Source organism: Electrophorus electricus, chromosome 3 (assembly GCF_041902795.1).
Source record: "Electrophorus electricus isolate QZ-2024a chromosome 3, ASM4190279v1, whole genome shotgun sequence".
In the NCBI taxonomy this organism is placed as follows: domain Eukaryota; kingdom Metazoa; phylum Chordata; class Actinopteri; order Gymnotiformes; family Gymnotidae; genus Electrophorus; species Electrophorus electricus.
Genome location: NC_137499.1, coordinates 35,656,743 through 35,679,172, shown reverse-complemented (window position 1 = coordinate 35,679,172; position 22,430 = coordinate 35,656,743). Strand labels below are relative to the sequence as shown.

The 22,430-nt window shown below is 47.9% G+C and overlaps 2 protein-coding genes across 6 annotated transcripts in view; one reads left to right on the top strand and one right to left on the bottom strand.

Moving 5' to 3' along the window:
- The first annotated feature begins 532 nt into the window (after positions 1–532).
- cacng1b (calcium channel, voltage-dependent, gamma subunit 1b) lies at positions 533–7,225 on the top strand. The gene is made up of 4 exons (XM_026997842.3): positions 533–999; positions 4,754–4,828; positions 6,026–6,163; positions 6,529–7,225. Exons 1-4 carry the CDS (start codon positions 759–761, stop codon positions 6,759–6,761), a joined length of 687 nt encoding a protein of 228 aa, XP_026853643.1. The 5' UTR covers positions 533–758; the 3' UTR covers positions 6,762–7,225.
- Positions 7,226–8,100: 875 nt separating this feature from the next.
- helz (helicase with zinc finger) overlaps positions 8,101–22,430 on the bottom strand; it is a 32,505-nt gene continuing 18,175 nt past the window's right edge. For 4 of the 5 annotated variants that reach the window (XM_081711306.1, XM_035521918.2, XM_081711308.1 and 1 more), the window contains 10 exons: positions 19,308–19,512; positions 15,554–15,605; positions 14,248–14,432; positions 13,280–13,490; positions 12,155–12,237; positions 11,499–11,946; positions 10,909–11,143; positions 10,138–10,618; positions 9,579–9,810; positions 8,101–9,023 (listed from right to left, as the gene is read on the bottom strand). In XM_081711306.1, the coding sequence (XP_081567432.1) occupies positions 8,665–9,023; positions 9,579–9,810; positions 10,138–10,618; positions 10,909–11,143; positions 11,499–11,946; positions 12,155–12,237; positions 13,280–13,490; positions 14,248–14,432; positions 15,554–15,605; positions 19,308–19,512 (2,491 nt within the window). In that variant the 3' untranslated portion in view covers positions 8,101–8,664. The remainder of the gene's footprint in view (positions 9,024–9,578; positions 9,811–10,137; positions 10,619–10,908; positions 11,144–11,498; positions 11,947–12,154; positions 12,238–13,279; positions 13,491–14,247; positions 14,433–15,553; positions 15,606–19,307; positions 19,513–22,430) is intronic. The other variant, XM_081711310.1, reaches the window with a different exon arrangement.

Here is a 22,430-nt window from a genome sequence, read left to right as displayed (position 1 = left end):
TGCTGCAGTATTTGGGCAGACAGGTGAAATCGGACCCCACCCCACCCCACCTCACCCCACCCCTCCCCTCCCCTATTTGGGGAAAAGTAGATCATCTTGTACAAACGCCTACTCTACTAATAAAGTCAGATTTCCCATGAGTCCCCCAGATTAAATGAGAGCTCACTATACAGGAAGTGATTAAAGTGTAACTGCCTAAGAAAAGACACAACTGTAAATGCACAGTTGCTTCACACTTAAAACAGGTATACATGAGTATATTATTTGACACTTTAAGTAAAGAATTGCTAGTATTATGCTGTTTTGTTAACCTCTGCTATCTCCATGAGACATTAGCTACTGCCAAACAGCTACAAGTGGACCTAGCTGCCCAAGAAAAGTGTCAAACAATACCGGCATGGACCTGCTTTGCCAACACAAGCAGCAGGTCGTGCTATATTGGTTAATCAACTTGTTGAGAGCACCTCACAAAGGCAGTGCACCTCACCCCCAGCCCATCACACCGAGCGCCTTCCAGGGAGGGAGAGGGAGAGGAAACTAGGGCACTGTTATCTGGCCCCTTTTTTCCAAGCTGAAGCAGAGATCTGTGGGCAGCGAGCTGCAGTGAGGAGGCTGTGGATTGCCGCGTTGAGTTTTGCATTTTCCTCATCCTGAGGCACAGTTTGTAACTTAAAAAAAAAAACAACCACAAAAAGAGAAAAAAAACAAAACAAAACAAAAGAGTTGTTTTTCCTGCTGAGTGAACGTGTCTCGCCACCATGCTGGAGGACAAGAAAACCAAGGTGAAGATCACCTTTCTGATCATCCTGGTGGGTGTCTCGTCCATGCTGGCGGCTGTGGTGACGGACCACTGGGCGGTGCTGAGCCCCAGGGTGGAGAGGCTCAACACCACCTGCGAGGCGGCACACTTTGGGCTCTGGAGGCTCTGTAAGAAGAGCATCTTCATCATGGAGGAAGACCCTCAAGGCAAGGGCTGTGGCCCCATCAGCCTTCCTGGGGGTAAGACAGAGATGACGATCATTTGCAGAGATTTTCTCATCACTCTAGACGTGGACTCACTCCACCAGTGCTAATTTAGCTAAGGGCATATCAGTGGATCTGATAATGGCAAAACGGCCAGGAAAACAGTAAACAGCATGGACGAAGAAAGTAAGAGATATGTTTTTTTTTTCCAGCCCACGAAGTGAAACCAACTACTCCATACAGTGGCTGCTCTGCGCCTCTCTCTCATTTATCTGTGCGGGCACCATCCAGACCGCAAGTTAACTGAACTCGCATTGATTTGCTGTGCATGGCATCATTTCAGCGTATATGAAACGGCTTTGTTACACTGGCGCTTTGTTGGATGTTTGAGTGTGTGTAAATGAGAAGCAGATGTTTCTGCCTGTGGCAGTTAGATCATCTCATTATCCTTTATGGTACTCTGGGGAAGAAGCGACCTCATTGTTATGTCTCAGCTCATGAGGCTGGATAAGTAGTAGAAGAAAGAAAAAATGAATCTGGATGCAGCAGCAAGGTATGATTGGGATGTTTAAAAAAGAGTCAGTTTTGTCCTCGTTCTGTTGCATGAATTGGTGCTAAATAAACATTTGGAGAAGATCCACTGTTATCTGACACGATGTTGAAGGATCTACAGCTCACACTCTATAGCAAAGCACCTGTTGATTTCATAAAGAAGTCGCAACAGATGCATGGCTGAACGCTGAGAGTGTTACAGGTATTGGCTTTTGTGCCAAATGAACGGCAGGCCAGATGATTGGGGAGATGGATAAGGGAGAGGTGAGACAGCCAATGACTATGTCAGTCACTCAGCCCAGTGTGTAAAGCAGGGCGCTGCTGGAGCCGGAACGTACACCCTCCGTCACACCTCAGGAGGTGATAAATGGGGAGCTCACGCACTTCCTGTGAGCCCGGCTGGCTGCAGGGTGCAGCAGAGTGCCCCTGGGTGTGCTGGGAGGATCTTCCCCAGGCCAGGGCACAGAGATGAAGCTGTTTCCATGGTAGCTTTCTCCTAGTGGAGCAGTGAGGGTCATGGGTGCTGTTCGTGGTTTACATACAGAGACTCTCCAGAGATACAAAACTGAAAACTATGGTCCAGCCAAGCACATCCACCTCCTAATTTAGATCATTTGCTAATATAACAAGCTGATTAGTTCAATCAAGCAGTTGGCACAGAACCCAACTGGTAACAGTGAATGATTTGGAGTGGTCCTGTAGTCAACGGTCAATAACGATGATAGGGCCTCACAGATGCATTTGAGCACAGTAGGTTTGGGGGGGAGGGGCAGATTTGGGGGAGGAGATGGGTTTGGGGGAGGAGGGTCTCCCAGCAGGCCAGATGTGATCAATTTCACACCAGCTTAGCATCCGCATGGCCTGGTGGGGGTGGGGGGGGGCACTTGATTTTGATAGACTCTCCTGCCATAAGATTGAAGCCATGAGTAAACACGTTAGCACTTAGTCAGTCACTTACCCCCTACTTCACACTTACTCATGGAGTTTCATGGCTGCATTCCCAGAGCTAGCACCAGCAGAGGGATGTTTATGTGTGTGTGAGAGAGGGTGAGTGAGAGAGAACGAGAGCAAGCGAGGGAGATCAAAGATGCAGAGAGAGGCTCTTCTAACCCTCCAGAGAATGCCAGAAGGTAACGCTTAAAGAGGCACATGAAGAAAAACGTCCACTGGAATGATAGATTACCCAGAGCAGGAGTGGAGGTAACAGTGGTAACGCTGCTCTCTCTGGAGGCTTGGCAGCACCTCTATGAAGGCCCCCATAGAAGCTTGGCTGGTGCGACCCAGATAAGAGAGCTCTTAGCAGGTTAGCTGCTTTAAAAGTGTGCTCCGTTCACATTGACCCAGAATGTCACGGTCATTCCGTGTGTGGACAAAAGAGAACTTGAGTCACGGCTTTGTCTTCAGTAGCTCTGTCCTGATCAGGTGCCCAGGAAAACAGGAAAGGCCAATGCTCACAGCAAGCTCAGTGCCAAGTGGTATGTGTGTTTACACTAATTGTTACAGGGAGGGAGTTTTAATCAAAAGTAAAAACCTAATGTGACAGCCATTGCAACCCAGTAATTGACTTCCTCCCTGGAGTAATTGTTTCTATTAACAGACCCCCCGCCCCCCCAAGGTCAATGATCGGTCCCAAAACCAGCATTGTAGCCTGTACATTTTCGCTTCACTGATCCAGGGGAAGGTGCAGGGCCAGAACCATGCGCTCCATCTTCGGTTTCAGTCACACTGTTAAACCGATCTGGGTGCCTGTGGAGCGGGGCATGTGGTGGCAGACCCACTGCAGCAGAAAATCGTCAGCGGTGACTTTTTAATCTGAGACTGATGTGAGATCAGTGGGAGACTAGACTGACGAAGCCTGGGCAGTGGATATAGAGCTCACAGAGAGATGTCAACAACCGGGAGACTGCACCCTGTCAGCTGACCACAACATGCCCACAGCACATTTTCTGCCATAATGGTTACAACGGTTTGATGATTGCAATATAGAATTGAAAAAATGAAGAAAGAAAATTGAAACAGAGTATTGAAAGGATACATATATATAAAACTTATCATATAGTTCTAACTTTATATATATATATATAAAATCTAATTTTGACTTCAAATCAAAAAGCACATCAGCCTGAAAAATATGAGTTTCATTACACCCCTAATAATTACACAAGGAATAAGAGCCCAAGGTCTTGAAACTTTATTAATGGTATATTCATACTTTGTCTCTGGTGGCACTTCCATGTTAGACCACTCTTTGTTTTCCACTAATGGAAACCACTGTTCTGTCCCAGAGCTGCCAGGTCTACTGAGTGATGAAAATCCAGAAAATCCTCAACAATAGGAGTGGTCAAATGGTTAATAAATGATACCTAAAAGCAGTGCAGTGGCCCCCTAGCCTCACTTTCCTTATTCAGCCTTAGCTAATAACACAGCTAGGCTAGAAACAGCCTGTTGCTAGGTAACCTCCGCACTGTGTGTGGGGTTTTTCCCTTTCTCCCTGTCCTTGCCCCTGACGGAGATTCTGGGTCCTGGGTAACAAACAGCTCCTCTGTTCCCCAGTTTGATTTCCCAGCTCGCGCTCGCTCGCTTTCTCTTTCTCTGGACAGAGCAAAGCAAAAGGATGTTTTATGAGTTTAATCCAACAGCAAGGTGTCAGACTATTTATGCTCCACCATAACTGGGCTCCTCTGTTGTGCCATGGGAGTCACAAAATGGAGGCATCGTCTGTGGAGTGGCCAATGGGTCATGGAATTGTATCGCCAGTGACGTGTGGTACCAGGGCATCGCGCTTTGGCCCGTGCCCCTAAGAGGGGGTCGTGTGAGGTTTGGGCCTTGGCCTCACCTCTACATTCAGCAGCAGATGTTTGGGAGCAAGATGTTTACGAATCCACTCGCGGTGGTGTTTTTGATTTTCTTGAAAGGTGAATGGGAAAGTGCTAAACCAAGCTTCTCATTTTTCTGAGGGAAATATTTTTCTCTTCAGTCTAACACACACACGGATAAACCTTATCTTGGCGTGCTGTCAACAACATGAGAATGCCTGCAGAAAATAAATGCACTGATATGCCCTCTGCCCACTATATTCACAGGCTCAGAATGCTTTGCTTGCATCTGATCTCCCAGTGCCGGTCTCGGGAGGAAATGCCAGCCAGGCTCATTGGTAGTACAAGTGCATGGTAACAACCGGTCTCGGCAGCACCTGCAATCCCTCAGCCACAATCACTGTTTTCAACTCTCATTGCAGTCAAGAACTGCTCCTACTTCAAACACTTCACGTCAGGGGAGGAGGCCGAAGTCTTCGAAGTCAAGACTCAGAAGGGTGAGTTGCCTCACACCAAGAACCATACGGACGCTGTGCATCAGTGTAGTCAGTTTTGCCGTCTCACACTGATCTGAGGCCACTCTCACTATTTTCTCCTTCTAATATTGTTAGGATTTGGGAAGGAAAAGCTGATCTTAAAACAGCATGAAATGGAAGTGTCCACCCGGAGCTGTCAAATCAGTGGGAAAGATGGAAACATGAAGGAGGGCGGAAGCACATAACTACTAAAACTCAACAAAGGACTCCAGCACATGCTGGTTTAGTTTAAACCTAGATTCTCACACTTTCTTGCATGTGTGGGCAGAAAATACATATAACAAAGCAAATTTCAAGATCCAACAAGTAAAATCCACCATTAAAATTCTCCTTCAACTGATGAAATAAATTGCCTTAAGGTGTAAACAAAATCAGATAAAGATTTGTGAAAAACACACCCTACTTGCAACCACCCACACTTCCCCCAGTTTCTTTTCATCTTTACATACATTTTTTTTCCTAATTGGACAATATTTCCAAAAATGACCCTTGCCCTCTCAGCATAACCTTTTGACCTACGCGTCACTCGTGATGTTTTTCGGACAGGTCCGCCAGGAGGCAGGGCAATCCAGTAGCTAAACACTGTTTTCCGCATGGAGACATCGGAGCTGCTCACGCCGAGCAGCTCTAGCAATTTCACGCTTCGTGGTCCAGAGCCGTCGCAGAGCTTAGGAGTGAAAAGACTCTCCTTATCTCGGGCTGACAACGTGCCGCACGCGAGATGCGACTTATTGTCACACACGCTGCATTCTCTTATCGGTTGGAGAAATGTCAATAGCCGTTCTAATGATCAATACGTCTATAGGCTATTACTAATTAATGACACATTAAATGTAGCGTCACTCTAGAGGTCAGACTGATTAGTGCTGTAATGTGAATTAGTGTGGTAATTGAAGCCATTCCCGCATAATGAAGTTTGGTCAGTACAGCAAAATGTGTGGAAATGATTTACAGCTGGTGAGATTGTGAATGAAAGCCCTAAGGACCAGTGAAGGGGGGGGGGGGGTTTGGTGTGTTTTTTTTTTTTTTTATGAGACCCACCAGACACTGGGTGTCAGGAAAATTTGCCTTTCATGCAAAACTCCTTTTCAGACAATATAACCAAATCAGAGGGCCATTATATGCTAAGACTGACTGCAGTGAAATTTCACATTTCAGAGTACAACATCTCAGCAGCTGCCATAGCCATCTTTAGCCTGGCCTTCATGACCTTGGGGAGCCTGTGTCTCTTGGGGGCCTTTGGGAAAGGAAGAGACTACCTGCTGAGACCTGCCGGAATGTTCTTCGCCTTCGCAGGTGAGACCTGTGCTAGATTTCTTACACTTTCCTCATAAAAGTTAAAATGACTCCACAGCCAAGTTCCTCCTGAAGGCCAGAACCATTGGCATGTTGTGGCAAGTCGAAAGTTACCTACAAAGAATATACAAAAAGGTTTGAGATGGTTGGAAAGGTTTCTGCATTGTACAGGTATATAGTAAAAGACAGCACATAGGTCAGAGAGCACTTGTAGGTCAGCAGACAAAACAGGATCCGTTTATCAGTTATACAGAAGAGGACAGAGTGTTGTAATTCAATAAGTTCTGATCCATATTCTGGAATGCCGAGAAACTCTCGCAAACCACTTCTCTGCTCCTGTGACGTATGCACGCCCTTGTCTTCAGGCCTCTGCACGGTTATTTCAGTGGAGGTCATGAGGCAGTCGGTCAAGCGCATGATCGACAGCGACGAAACCATCTGGATCGAGTACTACTACTCATGGTCCTTCGCTTGCGCCTGCGCTGCCTTCATCCTTCTCTTCCTCAGTGGAATCAGCCTGCTCGTCATCTCCATGCCTCACATGCCACGGAACCCGTGGGAGACCTGCATGGATGCCGAACCCGAGCCGGCTGACTAGCAGTGCGCCTTGGCCACAGAGTCCGCGGCCTGCAGTAAAAACGCATGACACAGCCAAGCGTGGCATCCGTGGTAACACGCAAGGAGCAAGATGCATCGCCACGTCAGTAACACTTTACTTAGACATAGGGGTTTATAACGCATTGATTTTATATGCCGTTATTCTGTTCTCTAAATGCAAACGCATTTATGCTTAAAGAGGTTAAGTCTACTGTTCAACATACTTATAGACTTATAAACCTAAAAGAAACGTTCAACCTAACCCTAGAATTTCGATATACGACACCTTTTCGGTTAAGACGGTTAAAGAGAATTATTGCAGATTATTATATTGTGGATGGAATATTCTTTAGAGAAGTGAAGCATAACTGAATATAAATATGCGGTTTTTTTTCAATTCCCTCCTTCTCTCATTATTCCTTTAGATACTTTGACATTTTAGTAAAGCTTTTTAATTTAGGAAAATTAAGTTTGTTCTGTATAAACGCTTCACAATATTACATATTATTACATAACATGCGACTGTAAAGTTCAAATCTCTGTAATAAAACGCCCTGCCTCTTGACGCCAAGTGTTGAGGCGACAGGAGCTGTGTATAAGCAGGCCTTCCCTGTAAACAGAGCTGCTTTTCCAAAACATTGTTTAGCTTTACGTGGACCCACTCGCCGGAAAATTAATGTTTGGCCTCTCTCCGACGAGCCAGGGCGCACACACGTAATGGATGGAGACCCTGCGGTCCTCGCAGGTGAGAATGAAAGGGCCAACTCTTACGGCAACGGAAACAAGACCGTCCTAATTACACTCACTAGTGAGCGGCCAGGGTCGAGGTCTCCTAGAACCCAGCTAGAAACGGAGCAGAATTGTGCGTGATTTCGCGACGATCTGTTTTCTCTGTTGCAGTTATTTTTAGTGAAAATAGCACGAGTTGTTAATGCATTTTACATAAACGCCCATCCTCATTTACAATCTGTGGCATTTACTTCATATAGCGCTATTGTGGCGGAACTCTTAAGGAAAAACGACACGTACGTACTGCAGAATGCTTTTTTTTGTCATGCTTTTGAGTTTTGTCCAAAAGGAAATCTTCCGCAGGTCCAACTTTTCCAAGCTCCGCCAGGACAGGCTAAAGCTAAAGTCGACATTTTAAACACGGCAAATCAGCTTTCACCAACAGCAAACCCCAAAGGAGCACCTGTACATTCAGCAGATCATCAGACTATACGCACAGACAACATACTGATAATCTCTCCTCCGTCACATCCAATAGACATGATGGCTTTATTCTCAAACGAGAGGGTGAAGGCGAGTCGCTATTGGAAACGAAGCACAGGGCACACTCATCTCTTTAATTCCTTTATTCATATGTACAGTTTGAGAAAAAGCTTGTCTACAGCTATACAACTTTTTATATTTTTGTCGGAGTTGGTTCACCACTCAGCTGCTGGCACGAGAAAACACACCAATAATGATTAAGGAACTCATAAAAAAAGCCAGCTGGGAAAAATGTTTAAAAAAAAAAATCACTTCAACAAGTTTACTTCTGACAGTAAATGCAAAGAGAGCAGACATAATTAGAGGGAAAGAAAGACAGGCAGCTAAGTGGTCAAGCAATTCACCGTGTTTTTAAAAATCTTTTTGTGTTTTGTTTCATAAATTTTTGTGTGTTTTTCTTCAACATTTTGGTATTTCTTGATATATATATGCTGATTTTTGTTTGTAAAACCACAGATTTCAAACTGTAAAAGAACCAACTAACTAAAGTAAGTAAAAAATAATAAAACGCAAAAGTCTAACTATACGACAAAATCAAAAGACATTTTTTGTTGTTGATTTTTTTCCGATTGTTATTCTATTTTTTTAATCGTTTTCACTTAAACAGGTGTATATATTTCATATATATTTACTTATTTAAAATATGAGTAATAGCCATTGCTACCATTTGAACTCCCTATGCTAAGGTCTTGTAACAGAGAGATAGGGTCGCTGTTCTTTTTGGCCTGCTCGGGCGTGGGACGGGGCTTGGGGGGGGCTCGGAGCGCGCTGGCGTAGGACATGGTGGGAGCCTTGGAGTGGCTGGGGACCTGGGGGCCACCACCTGGGCTGGTGCTGCCCCCTCCTCCAGGGTCCGGCGGGGTCTGCTTAGTTGGCAGGAGGGGTGGGAACTGTCCGTGTTGCTGGAGAGACGTGAGGCTGGCGGGGTGGGTAGGCTGATGCACACACTCGGCCTGGCTGTGCTCCTCCACAGCGTTCATCGCCTTAGAAACTGAAAAGAGGACCAGTGCACATCCTTACAGGCAATGGTAAGCTGTTCGGTCATGGGTTCAGAGTAAAAAAATAATAATTAAATCAAATTCTGTATCAACGTCTGCTGACTTGGTAATTACATCTGGTTTGAGTCCAAGTAAAAGCAATTTCCATGTACATCTAGTGAGATAGAAATAAAATTGAGTTCCCAAGTCATTTTATTTCTACTGAGCACTTGAAAAAACATGCAATTTCTTTAAAACATCTGCATGACCTTCATAGCTAGCACTGCAGTCTACTGCCACATACTGCACAAAGGTGAACATTTGATAAACACACCTGAAAAGGCTGCAATATCTAACCTACACTGTCTTGACTGTGAATGCCTCTGTACATACACAAATATGGGAGAAAATCCACGACCCTTTCAGTATGCTCCCAGCCTCTCTCTCCGCACGCTCATTTCCGAGGCGCCAGGTGTCCGCCTCAAAGCAACACGCTATATTGCACTCCTGCAAATGATGATTAAAAAAGAATAACCTAGCAAAAGGACAGGAGCTTGTGTGAAACTCACCTAAAATGTCCCTGTGAGGGACGAGGTGGCTCGCTCCATTGCATGGAATGTTGTGGAGAGGAGCGTGGTCTGGGTTGGGTCCAGGCCACAGGTCTGCTGGGGGGTATCTGTAGGAGGCCGAGGGCTGGTCCTGAGGGTCCTTACACTGGACCACGCTCTCCACGTACGGCTGGGGAGAGCTGGAAGAGATGCGTCTCTGGTACAGGGGCCGACCGGGCCCTCGCGGTTCATACTGAAAGAGAGGAAGAGGAGGGAGAGGAGGGGAGGGGGAGGAGCAAGATCGACTTTCACAAACTTCACTGGCAGAGTGGGTTTTTTTTTTTTTTTGCTGCATGTTTTACTTGTCTTATTGTTGTCTATGGGTTCAAAGGCAATTAAAATAAAAACCACATTAAAAAAAACCCAAAACAAAACAACCACAAAAACTACTTTACAGCATTTCCAGTGAAGGGAGATGAAACAGAATTTCTTAGTAGACTAAATAAGTTGCACCCTATGTACCATATGTCCAACAGGAATCAATCTGGTTAAGTGAACCGCAGGGACTGGGCCACCTCACCTCTTCTACACTGTGCAGGGCGCTCTGAGGGGCCTGGAGCTGCTTCTGCTGCTGGTGCTGCAAGTGTGCAAGGGGGCCCTGCTCCTGCCGCGGGCCCAGGGCGTGCAGGCCAAAGGGCAGCGGTGGGCCCAGCACAGGGCTCTGCTGCAGGCCACCGTGTGGCCAGTGGGCCTCGGGGAGGAGGTACTTGATGGGCAGGCTGCCTGCTGCATTCTCGGGGGGCAGCGAGAAGGCAGCCTGGCCAAAGGTGGCCTGGTGCTGGTGGTAGGGGAGCTCCCGGCCGCTCTCCGGGTAGGGGAAGGCGCCTGGGACGGGCGCGTGGTTGTGCGCAGCAGAGGGCGAGGGTGGCTCGCCGGGGCTACGGGGCTGCTGCTGCGCCTGCCGGTACTGCAGGAGGCGGGACTGAGGGGGGGGCATGTCGGCACCGTCGCGCTGCTCGCACGGCTCCTGGGGAAGCATCTCACGCAGCAGACCAGGGAACCTACAGACGAGAGGGAGGGAGCGGCGTTCCAAGCCGGATTCGAAAAAGAAAATGATAGGACATGGCAGGAATTGACAGACTCTCCTTCATCAGTAACAACACGTTAGTTTCAACGTACTTACTTAATAACATGCCTTAAGATTAAAAAATTAAGTAATAGACCTTCATTAGAAGAGCCTATGGTAGCCTAATATATCATAGATGGTTCTACGTCTCTGTCACAAACCAAACTACTGTTCACTCAAACCATAGTGAACAGCCTTAAGGTTCACAGCGGAGCTCCGACTCACCTGGGCATGGCTGGGCGGGGCTCGTCCTCGGCGGCCGGGCCTAGGCCCCAGTTGGCTCGGAGCAGCTGCTGGGGCAGTCGCAGGCCTGGCTGGCCCAGGTGAGCCAGCTGCTGAGCCAGGGGGAACGGTGGCACAGCGCCCTGGAGGAAGGGCCCCGGCTCGGCCCACTGACCCAGGCGCGCTGCCTGCTGCTGCTGGGTGGTCAGAGGGTCCAGCCCCGAGCAGCTCTGGCCATCTACAAACACATATCACAGAGACGATCAGGCTGAGCGGCGGGGGTGAAGAAGCACATGGGTGAAAGCACAGGCGGTCTTCAGTCACGCTGCTACCAGGAAAAACTGTCTGGCAGCGTTAAGAAAAACCCACATTACACACATTATACAGTACGTAGACTGCACAAAGTAGCACAATCCTCCTTCATCAACACTCAAATGCGACTTAAATGCAAAACGGCCATGCATCAGCACTTCCTGAATGGCTTCTGATAAAAATGGAATTTAAACAGAAACAAAGTGCACTTTGTATATAATAAAAGACATTTAAAACAATGCAATCGATGCCTGGAAGTGGGGAGACGAGCGCAAACGTACCCAGCGTCTCCCCCAGCAGAGAGTCCAGACTCTCTTCCCCGAAGCTGTTGAGGCGCATGGGCTGGTGCTGCTGGGGCTGGTGCTGCAAGCCCCTCACCGCACCCTTCAGCTCCTCGGGCACGCCGCCTGCCAGGCCCTCGCTCCCCTCCAGGCCCTCCAGGCCCGGCGACTGCAGGCCACGCTGGCCCAGTGGGTGGCCGCCGAAGAAGGAGGCGGGGAAAGCGGCGGCCGGCTGCTGGGGCTGCACGCGGAGAGCGGGCCGAGGGAGGCCGTACTGCTGCGCGAAGGGGCCGGCGGTGGGGGGCGGGGCAAAGCCTGGGTGGGGTGGGGCCAGGTGGAAGCCGAGCGAGCGCTGGGCGGGCGGCTCCTTGCGCAGGAGCCGGCCGGTAGGGAAGCCCAAGCCGGCGTGCGTCTCTGGGCTCTTGTTCTGAACAGGCTCGGGGTCTCCCTGTGGAGGAGGGTACCCATGACAAGACTCAGAAGCAGTGGCAGCATTACGTTCCTGTCTGACAGCCCAGATGATTTTTACCCCACATGGAAGATGTCTTTATATACTTTGATGAGAAAAGTCTAAGAAGCAGAAGGTGCAGAAGAAGAGCCATGTACCCAACAAAACTCTTAGCCATCTAACAGCGGGTGGCGGAGTAGAGCGCTACCTGTTTCTCCTTCAGCTCTGAGGCTTTCCTTTCAGGTGTTAGCAGCCTGCTATGCTCCACTTTCCCATTAATGTCAACCTTCCCTGTAAGGAGGAAGTATAGCACAACAGTACATTAGAGCCCCAATCCAGCCCCTTATCACCGCGCCATGTGCCTTTAAGGCAGCGGAAGCTCTGCCAAACGAGCTGAATGCCACGGTACGCTTTTACATCAACACCGGACCGCAGCATTCACAGGAGCACGGCTTTCCTTTTCCAAGCATCGGACCTTTTTTGTTTGTGGAATAACTGTAAATACCATTTATGTGCAATTGGTCAGACTGTGCAACCCGCGTTTAGGACTATTTGTGCTAAAATCGAACAATGCTGTGGACCGCTCAGGTGTTTGAAATGGAAAACGCTCCCTTTAGGAGGTTAGAGGAGAGCAAAGCTTTCCAGCACGCCATTGTTGGGCAGCTCATCAGAGCCGCATCAGCTAGCCCACTCTCCGTGGCTTTTGGGTGGTTGAAGTAGGCTACAGCCTCCTGCTCTGAAAGCTCACTCAACGCAAGCACCTTATGTAAGCCACATTATCACGCCCCCTCCGACGTGCATTCCGAGCCTGTGGCGCACTGGTTCATTTCCGGCAAGTAGCTGGGTACATTCGTGCAGACCGGGCTGTCTATGCGGCGGTCTGTTCACCCAGCTTTCACTCTGTTCCCTTTCCGCGTGGCCCCCACGAGACGCTACAACAGCCCCGCACTGTACACCGCTGCTGGAGAACAAGTCCAGTGCAGAGCAGGGCTGCATGATTGGCCACAGACATGGCAACTACGCTGCTGGATACTGAAACCGCAATGTGCCTCGCAGCGTGTTAGGAAAGAAAACTGAGGAATGCTTGCTGTTACGTGGTTGAAATGTTAGCTTGCATTATTCTGAGCAAAATTATCATTTGTTTGTCTGATGATGTGTTTCATCAAAACACCCACAGAACACTCATCTAGAGCAGCTGAAAAATTAGAGAACACGCAGTAAAAAAAAAACGCTGTAATCTCATTTGCAAGTTGATACAGGATTGGTACTGCAAAGGCCAATATCGCAATAATAATTGACATATTTTGTACAGCCCTAGAGGAGAGCATGGTACCGTTGGCGCCAGGCTCCTGCAGCAGCTCCTTGTCAGGGGCGGGGGGCTGTCCGAGGCCCATGGCGGAGGGTTGGCCCAGACCGTAGAGCACGGGAGACGCCCGGCTGGCAGCTGCGGGCCGCAGGTTCAGGTTATAGGCGGCCATTGCTGCCTGGTGACTCATTATGCGAGGGTCCATGGCAAAGCGCCCCTGGTAGCCCGGCCAAGGCAGCTGGAGAAGCACGCCATAGGAAGAGGGAAAGGAAGAAATAATTCATCACATTACATTTGCTTTTTATTCAATGATTTATGCACGTATTACCTATTGTGAGACTATGGCCACATAAGAGCAGTGATGGCTAATTAGAATACATTAAAATAAAAAAAAATTAAAAACACCATAGAACCTATGGGCTTAAAAGGGTGAAGAATGCTCCTTTTTAGGGAATACTTCCTACAGGATTTAAATAACAGATAGATTTCTTTTTGAGACCAATCTGTTATAAAGATCAACCACTCAGGTGATATCACCAATATCCTATCCACTGCTATCCGTTGGGCTGAGGTTTTGTTTATTTTTTTGGGGGGGGGGGGGGGGGGGGGGTCACCACAAATGTCAATCAAGTAGCTTGCAAGCATGTTTGAGTAAGCAAGCCTCCATGACGTATTTGCCAACAAGGTCGTTAGCTGTCCATCACACACAGCGGCTCTGGGAAAAGTAAGTAACTGAACAGAGAGTGGTGGGAGGGCTCCAGTTGCTGTTTACCCTCACTTACACATGCAGTTAGTTTCTGGTTCATTAACACTGACCAGACATCCATGAAGGAGCCCATACAGCTCCAACTGCCCATTCTGTTCAACCAGGAGGCCCAGCAAAATGGTGCTCAGAAACCTATGCTCTAAAGAAAAGGAACCCCCTTCTTCTATCCATCTTCATTAACACATGCCCACCTCCACCCCATCCCCAAGTCCAGCTGTCGTGCTCTCACCGGCAGAGGCATGGGCATGACCACGTTGCCCCCGTAGACGGCAGGCACGTACAGGATGCTGGCTCCCGTGTGGGGGTCGATGCGCTGCACGGGGCTGGGTGACTTGCCGGTGGTCGGCGCACCTCCTCCGGGCGGGGTGAAGGCCTGGATGGGGTTCCCCATCAGCACGGTGGCGCTCGGCTGAACTGGAGACACGGGGAGAGAATGGTGAACTGAGTGCGGAGAGGGCAAAGCACACTGACTCACAAAGTGCAGAGGTCAACGTATGCAGAGCTGGTTGCTAATGGCTATGGCTGATGCTTAGCAGGGGAACAAGCAACAGCAGAAGGGTTGGGAATGCATCCTGTTACAATGCTGTTTTGGGATGTGGCTTTTACTACAACTGAAGCCCATTTTTTGGATGCAAAATTCTTGGAGCCTAAAGGCCTTCACATATTCAACTGGTTTTATCCAGGTACGGCTGCTTGAGAGATAAATATGGCTAATAAAAAAACAGAAAAAGACTTAATGACAGTGGGGAAGAAGGGTGAGCAAGCCAACATTTCCAAATGAGCCGCAGCATGTCTGACAGTCAGCCAGCATTTAGGGAAGATGAAATCAATTTGACATTTGAACTGAATTTCCAATGTAAAATTCACTGTGAAAACTCTAGCTGACAGGATCTCGTGATGTCCCATGACCACCTCGCACACACCCCATTTACTAGAACCCCTCACAGCAATCCAGGGTAACTGGGAGCAAACTGGAGTGAGTGGGACATGTTGCAGGGCCAGCGTTGGGACTGGATGGAAGCGTTCTCCCTTTTCCCTTTGACTGGCCTCACCACACTCTGCCCAGCCTGAATGACTGAATGACAAAACAAGCTCCTCCCACCCCCTTTCTCCAACTCAAAGACTGCTTGAGCAGCGATCTGCAAGCCTAATGACCCTGGTTTGCAGGGGCAGTGTTTGCAAACCCCCCCCTGTAAATGATATCGAGCACAGCCCCCACCCCCCCAAGCCATTATTGGAAGACAGAGGGGACAGACCCCCTACCTGGCCACTAATCCCTTTTCTCGACCTTGCACAAAAGTCACCAGGCTAATAGTTTCCAATACATGCCAGGTGATCCTACAAGCAAAACATCGAACATCTATATTTGTCCTACACTGGCTACCGGCTTTCTTACGACATGGCAATGATTCAGAGAGTGCCATTATCTGAACAGTAGAGCTTGATGGGCCGCAGTGATGGTCCAGCCTGAGTGGTGGCTTGGTCAGTACAGGTCAGTCGACACAGGATGAAAGGTGAGAGTCAGACCCACTTACCGAAGCCTTCCGGAGGGAAGTGCTCCGAGTGATTGGCAAGCTGTCCTTTCGCCTGTGGAGAGAAGAAGGAGGCATGAGTGAATGCTGGAGACAGGGAGGGGGTGTCTGCCTCCGGGCCCTGTATCTGTCAACGTAGGCTGGGTACCGGGGCTGACAGCACGGGGGAGGGTTGGGGCTTCCACATCCAGCTTGCTGAAAATAACCAGCAGTGAGCGTAGCGGCAGGAAGCGAGTCGCTACAGGGCACACCGGTTTGTCCAAATCATTGTCTTCCTCCCACGCAGCTGGGTAATCCTTGTCGTGGTGGAGGAAAGGACTCGCTAAATGGGAGGTGGGGAAGGGGGGCTTGAGGTTAGAGAAGATGACTAGAAGGTAAAGGAGAAGCATGGGTGAAGGACCAGCCAGAGACTGGAAGCCTCTTTCAGCAGCGTACACGCCCAGCAACCCCACTCTGAAAGGCACACACACAGAGGGGTCTCCAATTGAAGGGGGCTCTCGGGGGCTTCCCGAACCAGAGCCCACTGATGTCAACCGCATGCTACGGGAAGATGTTGCAAGGGCGTCGGCGGCCCCGCCCGCGGCCCAGCAGCTACGGCCATTGCGCAGGGGTCGGCGTCGCTGGAAAAGTCAACTGCATGACTGCCGTTTGCGGATATCATCCTTCGCCATTTCAATGGGCCAATCATGCCTGGAGCATACCACTGCAGCTCTAAAATTAGAGCACGTACATACACTGTATACATGCTCGCTCCCTCTCCCTCCTCTCACACGCACACGCACACGTGTAAAATACAAAACTAATGATGGCGTTGAGAATTACCTCAGGCAGAGTAAGAGACATGATTCATGTAACAGCCATGGGCAGCGCTGGGCTGTTGAAAGGCCACTGTGAAAACTGTCTGTGTCGGTAGAATGAAGCGTGTTTCAGAGCGTTATTAATACAGGTGTCCATTATACATACCGTCTCCCCCCTTTACCCATTCATGCCTTTTATTTAGAAAAGTTGCTTTGGCTTTCAAAATGAACTGTCACCATAGCAACCGAGCCCATTAATCACAGAATCAAATCACCTCAGATAGAAAGGTGGCCTTTTCTGGTCTTGTTTGGTGGGACTTTTTTCAAAGCACATCATATTTTGTGCTATGAGAGAGCTCTCAGGAGCAATTGAAGTCAGTAAAAAAAAAAAAAGAAAAACCCACACACAAGCAAAGAGAAAGAGTTGCACAGACTCGCAGACAAAACAGTGCCATCATATGTACTGCATTTACAGTGCCCCTTCAAGAAACCAGCTGCATACAAGTCTTTTTACAGCCTGAAAACGGTTTTCTGTGTTTTCTTTGGCACTTATTTATGAAGCTGTAAATGCAGTAAACTTTGAACCAGATAAATTCTTATCACATTAACAAGCTGTGGCCTTTGTTTAGTACCGCTACTGCAAGTCCTCCCACAAAACTACCACAGGGGTCTTGCTTACTGTGAGGTAATGACCGAGGCGCCTATCATCTACAGAGATAATGGATTCACCATTTGAGGAAGGACTAAAAGAAACGGACCAAAGCAAGGAAAACAGAAACTGAACAAGAGAAACAAGCAACAGAAGGGGAAAAAAGGGTGAGAGAGAGAGAGAGAGAGAGAGAGAGAGCGCTTTAGGGTTTACACACTAAGAGCAAATGAGGGAGAATGAGTAAGCTCAAGAAAGACATGCGGGAGAGGGAGAGAGAGAGAGAGAGAGAGAAAAACAACAGACAAAAAGACAAAGAGGAAAAAAATGAGAGGATAGTGGAGCAGATGGAGGCAGCTCGAGAGGGAGAGGACTCTGCTCAGTCATCTTCTCTGGCATGTTTACCTCTCTCCTCCTAAGGGAGCAGGATTGATTGACGTATTATTCGTCGGAAGGCCCGCCCACGCTCCCCGCACCCCCCGCCGACCGGCGGAGCCCACGGTGCGTTCATCAACGCCACGGAGGCAGAGCGCTAGCCGGACTGAGGGTGTGGGCCAGCGCCAAGCCCATTGCCCGCACGCAGCCACCTCTCTGCCCATCACGACTCCACTCCCCCAGCTGGAAATGATGAGGGCCATGTCTGCGAGAGCTATTTTAGGGGGAAGCATTAGCTGTTTTTTAAGTGGAAATGCCTCAACTGATCGCTCCCTTTTGGTGGAATATCGCTCGTCACGATGGGGGAGCTGTTCAAAAAAAAAAAAAACAAAACTGTTTTTTTTTGTTTGTTTGTCTTTTTTTTTTTCTAACTGTAATTCTTTGATTATTAAAGAAGCAGGACAGAAGATTTCCCAGGATGCTAGGGGGGGGGTGTCCTAACAGCCTAGCAAACCCACTGCTGCATGTCTTAATCACACAGCTGGGGACTTTGGTCTGTTTCATAGTGAACGGACACACTCTTGGCTGAGCCATTCACCTGCAGCAGTGTTCTAGTCTACTCAACACAAGTGGTAGATCACAGGCTTAACAAGCAGCCTTCTGAAATCAACACACAAGGGAGGAGCAAACTGGTATGGCTGCTTCACACATTTCTTTTAAAACCCAATGGAGGTTCAAATTTAACCAAATAACATTGATACGGCCACATATTTTACAGAAACAAGCTGATATAAATTTTGCCTTAAATCATGCATAATTTACCATTTTATGTTTTTATTTCTGTCTCCACCCACAAACGGAGCTCACCGCTCTACGATGCGGGTCCAGGCTGCTTAAACGTACTGTCGCCACCCCTGACGTAATCAAGGTAAACATTCGGAATCACGCAGCCCTGGCCTGCCTTCTAACCCGACCTGATCCAACGTTAATTCTCACTGCGCCATGTGAAAGCTGAAATCTCCTCTGGGTTACCTTGCCACAGACCCAGTCTCTCACCCTCTCCGCTGCTGACAGCTGTTGAGTCACTGACCTGTACATCAACTTCACCAGAATAATGTCTAAGCCAGTCTGGCATTTTTTCCCCCCTTATTATAATTATTATTTGACTGAAGACTGAAATAAGAATTGTCACCACTGAATGGACTGTGGAGCTGATGTTGTCCAGCTACGCACTAACGCGCGTCATCGGTAGCCGAGTCTCGCTGGGGTATCGGACGCATCTTGATTAGCGCTGGAAAATGCAGCGCAGGATGCCATGGAAACAGACCATTCCGCGTTCTACTCGGCCTTGTCTGTCACATCTCATACGGCCAGTCACGTCTCATTTGTATGGTCTTATTCACATTTCAAAGAGTGACAATGGAAAACTGATTCCTCGTGACGTGTTTATTAAACATGCTGCTCTGTGCGGCTGTACGAACAGCATTAGCCTGAGGAGCGGGTATGCGAGAGTATGCGGTAACGCTGATCATGGACACCAACCCCCCCCCCGCCCCTGGCACATTTAAAAGCGCTGCTGATGCTAGACTGCGTGAAACCTCCATCTCCAGCTGTGCTTGCCATAAATCACAGAAATTCGGATGTGCTATGAGGCAAGATCACTGGCTATCAGTCTTTTTTGTTTAAAAAAAAAAGGGAAAAAAAAAAAAAAAGGCAACTTGCTACAAGCAACAGATGGAAATCATCAAGTGGACTACAGACACTCATCTGTTACAGGCGAACAACACAACATTGCACAGCTGTGAACAGAGAATAAGATGGGAAACTTACTTCTGGCACTGGTACATGAATGGTATTCACTATGGTACACGCTCTGCAGCGGGTAGTAGCAGCGGAGTCCGCTCAGCTGAGCTCAGTGGGCCGACGGCCGGTTTCATACCTTAGGTGGGGAATGCTGGTGCTTGCCGGGACCCTGGGGGTGCTGGGGTCTCAGGGCTCGGGGGATGAACTCGGGGGCGAGTGGGTTTAGCACGTAGGTCTTCTTCAGCTCCAGAGCCTCCAGCTGGGCCTTGATCTGCTCAAATGTGATGCCGTGCAGACTGCCGTTCTCGTGGCAGATGGAGATGAACGTTTCCCAGAACTTCCTGTGCAAGAGTCCAGAGAGTCATACGCATGGTGAGCAAGACGTTCCACGCTCAAAGGTGCCCGGTGTGTACGCACACACACACACACACACACACACACACACACACACACACACACACACACACACACACACAGCCCTGATCCAGCTCTTCCACTCTAGTGCAACTCTTAAATCGGCAAACCATACTGTAGTCTCCAAAAAATAAAGAACTGGATTAGAATGTGACAAATAGGTAAGGTTAAAGCAGGCCCGCAACCAAAGTGGAACCAGAGTGAAAGAGTCATGCTGCTGACAGGACAGCGGATCCAAGCTACCGACCTACATGTGAAAGCAAGCTAGTATGTGCCTGGAGCCCTCGGGCACAGTTGTTATGCTGGGTGACTGTCACTAGCAGTAAGAGCTGAGAGCACTGAGAACAGCAGCCAGGGCACTGACTGGCTCAGCTACCCCTGCCATGACATGAGAGAGGCTTGTGTACCCCACCACATGGCCACCCAAGCCAAATATGGCCCGGAGGGAGCAGCCCTCCATCTCCATGCAAACATTTAAAAAAATAATAAAAATAAAAATTTAAAAAAGAGGCGGAGAACCACATCAACCCCACCAACCCACACACAAAACAAATAAATAAATAAAATGATCAAATCAATCTCACGTCAACAAACGAGATGCCTTGCATTTTTCAAAGCCGCATCGCAGGGCGTTCATTTAGGAAGCGATGTGAGGACGAGTAGCAGCGGCAGCAGGGTGGGAGCTCGCTGAGCCCTGTTGAGACCCTGCTGAGACGTGCACACAGCCAGCCTCTCAGCAGAGGTAAAACCCCTACCAAGTGGAAACTTGACAGTCAGTACCCAAACCTAATCAGAGGGGTAAACTCGTCCTTTGAGCTCAAAAAGCAGAAAGCAATTTTAACATTTTTTTTTTTTACTAAAGCTCAAAAAGGATCTGGAAGCCAGAAAGGAACAGTCAAGGCCTCCTTTTGGGTAATTCGGTCTCAATAAGTGTCCCTGACATCACAGGCCTCTGGGTTTACCTCCAGATGACCATGCTGCGCAGGCTGGCTGGTGATTTTTGCAGGTACTTTGAAGTAATGAAAACACTAATTGCATTAATGGGTGGAGTAAGGGAGGCTTGAATCACAGTCTATACAACGGTGCATCTCTGCTGAAGTCATTAGTGTCCATTGTGAAGACAAGTGCCATTAACTCCAAACAGGAGACATCTGGGGCAAGGACATTCAATCCCATGAACCCACACCCCACACCACACCACTCCTGACCCCTGCTGCCCCACGACCCACACCACTTCAATAATATGGGCTTGCTCTTGCATGCACACAGAGCTGCTGATGACGAAACACACCCTTCCCATAGTCACATGGGTTTAGCTCGATATTTTCTCTTCTGTTAGTTGAAATTATGATTTGGGTTTCATAGCCCAAGAAATTATTTCTCTTGGTCTACAGCTGTCATTACAGACAAGCAAACCATAAAAGACACATACATTAATTCATTATGAGTCAAGCCTCTATGAATATTCACAACAACCTCAAATCCTTAGTGGTTAGATTTGCTGTCATGGATAGGTGTGAGGTTTCAGCATACTTTGAGTTACATAATTACTTGAAAGCTCCGTCGCAGTATATGGTAAGAAATTATTTAGGCAAATGAGAGAAGCTGTCATGTCGAGTTCTTTTTTGTGCCATCCTGTGTTAATGACGCAGCAATTCACTTCAATCCCCCCTCGCCCCCCTTCAAAAATGCAAACTGTTTCACAGAACACGCTCAAGTTTGAAGAGGCATAACTGATTTAACTAATAACGGTCTTGATGAGAATGTTGAAAGATATAAAGCAGATGCAATGGTTAGACAGGACTATGGACATCAGTGTATAAACCAGTAATAGAATTCCAACAGAATAAAGGCATTTAACAGACTTTTAGGAATCTTAACTGATGCTGCCCTCAGCTGATCTAAATAGCAAACACTTGCCAGTAAGGCTGTGACAAACATATTACTGCGGTTGTGTGATGCCTACCGTGGTGTTGAGCTCATTACTGTCAATCACCGCAGCTATAATTTATTTAGAAAATAGATCGTTCCGGCTCCGAGATCTGATTGATTGACAACGTGAATTAACAGTGAGAAACAGAAATTCTAATCAGTTGTTTTGTCAAAGGATGGAGTATACTTTAGGCATTATTTGGCTTTGAAACCAAAGTTTACATTGAGCTCATCCATAGACTACAGTGGCAACGGATGGTTTATTGTGAATACCATTTAAAATAAATACTTTCATAAATGCAAAAAGAACGAGAGGCTGAGTATTATTGTTATTAGCTCATGGGTAAAGAGCAGATTTGACTCGTTTCGCATCAGCACCCCCTTCCGTGATATAAAGCACGGCCTCTCGACTTATTCCTTTAATTAATTGATTAAGCAAGCTTGTGAATGTAACATGAGTGCAAATGGTGTGCGATATGAAATATAAATTCAATAAACATTGTTTCGTTACCTTCCTTGACAAGGACTTGGCGCTTTTTAGTTGTCGATCGCATCAGCTTCGCATACGATGGGGATTCCTTTTGCGTGTCTATAATTAATCATTTCTAGCTTTGAGTACTTGTGATATTTACAGATAACATTCAGCTGAATGTACTATATACACGCACAATACACAAAAGGAGTTAAATTTTATTATTATTTCATTTAGAAATTAATTCATTTTTTGAGGCAAGGGGAGGGTTTGCTTATACGACAAAAATTGGTAATGCGTTTCTTTCTCACCGTAGTGAGAAACTAATCTGTTGGTGGTGAATGTGGGCTATGTATAGAAGTCTGTGCTAGAGAATGCATGAGTTAGTAGCTAACCTTTAGATTACCCAATCACCGAAGCTGTTGAACACGGTGTTGGGGC

What these genes read in the sequence shown, in the direction of transcription:
- cacng1b (XM_026997842.3), top strand. Translation starts at nt 759, where the DNA reads ATGCTGGAGGACAAGAAAACCAAGGTGAAGATCACCTTTCTGATCATC. An exon ending in CGAAGTCAAGACTCAGAAGG is followed by an intron (nt 4,829 to 6,025) that starts GTGAGTTGCCTC and finishes TTCACATTTCAG; the next exon opens with AGTACAACATCTCAGCAGCT. An exon ending in AATGTTCTTCGCCTTCGCAG is followed by an intron (nt 6,164 to 6,528) that starts GTGAGACCTGTG and finishes CCTTGTCTTCAG; the next exon opens with GCCTCTGCACGGTTATTTCA.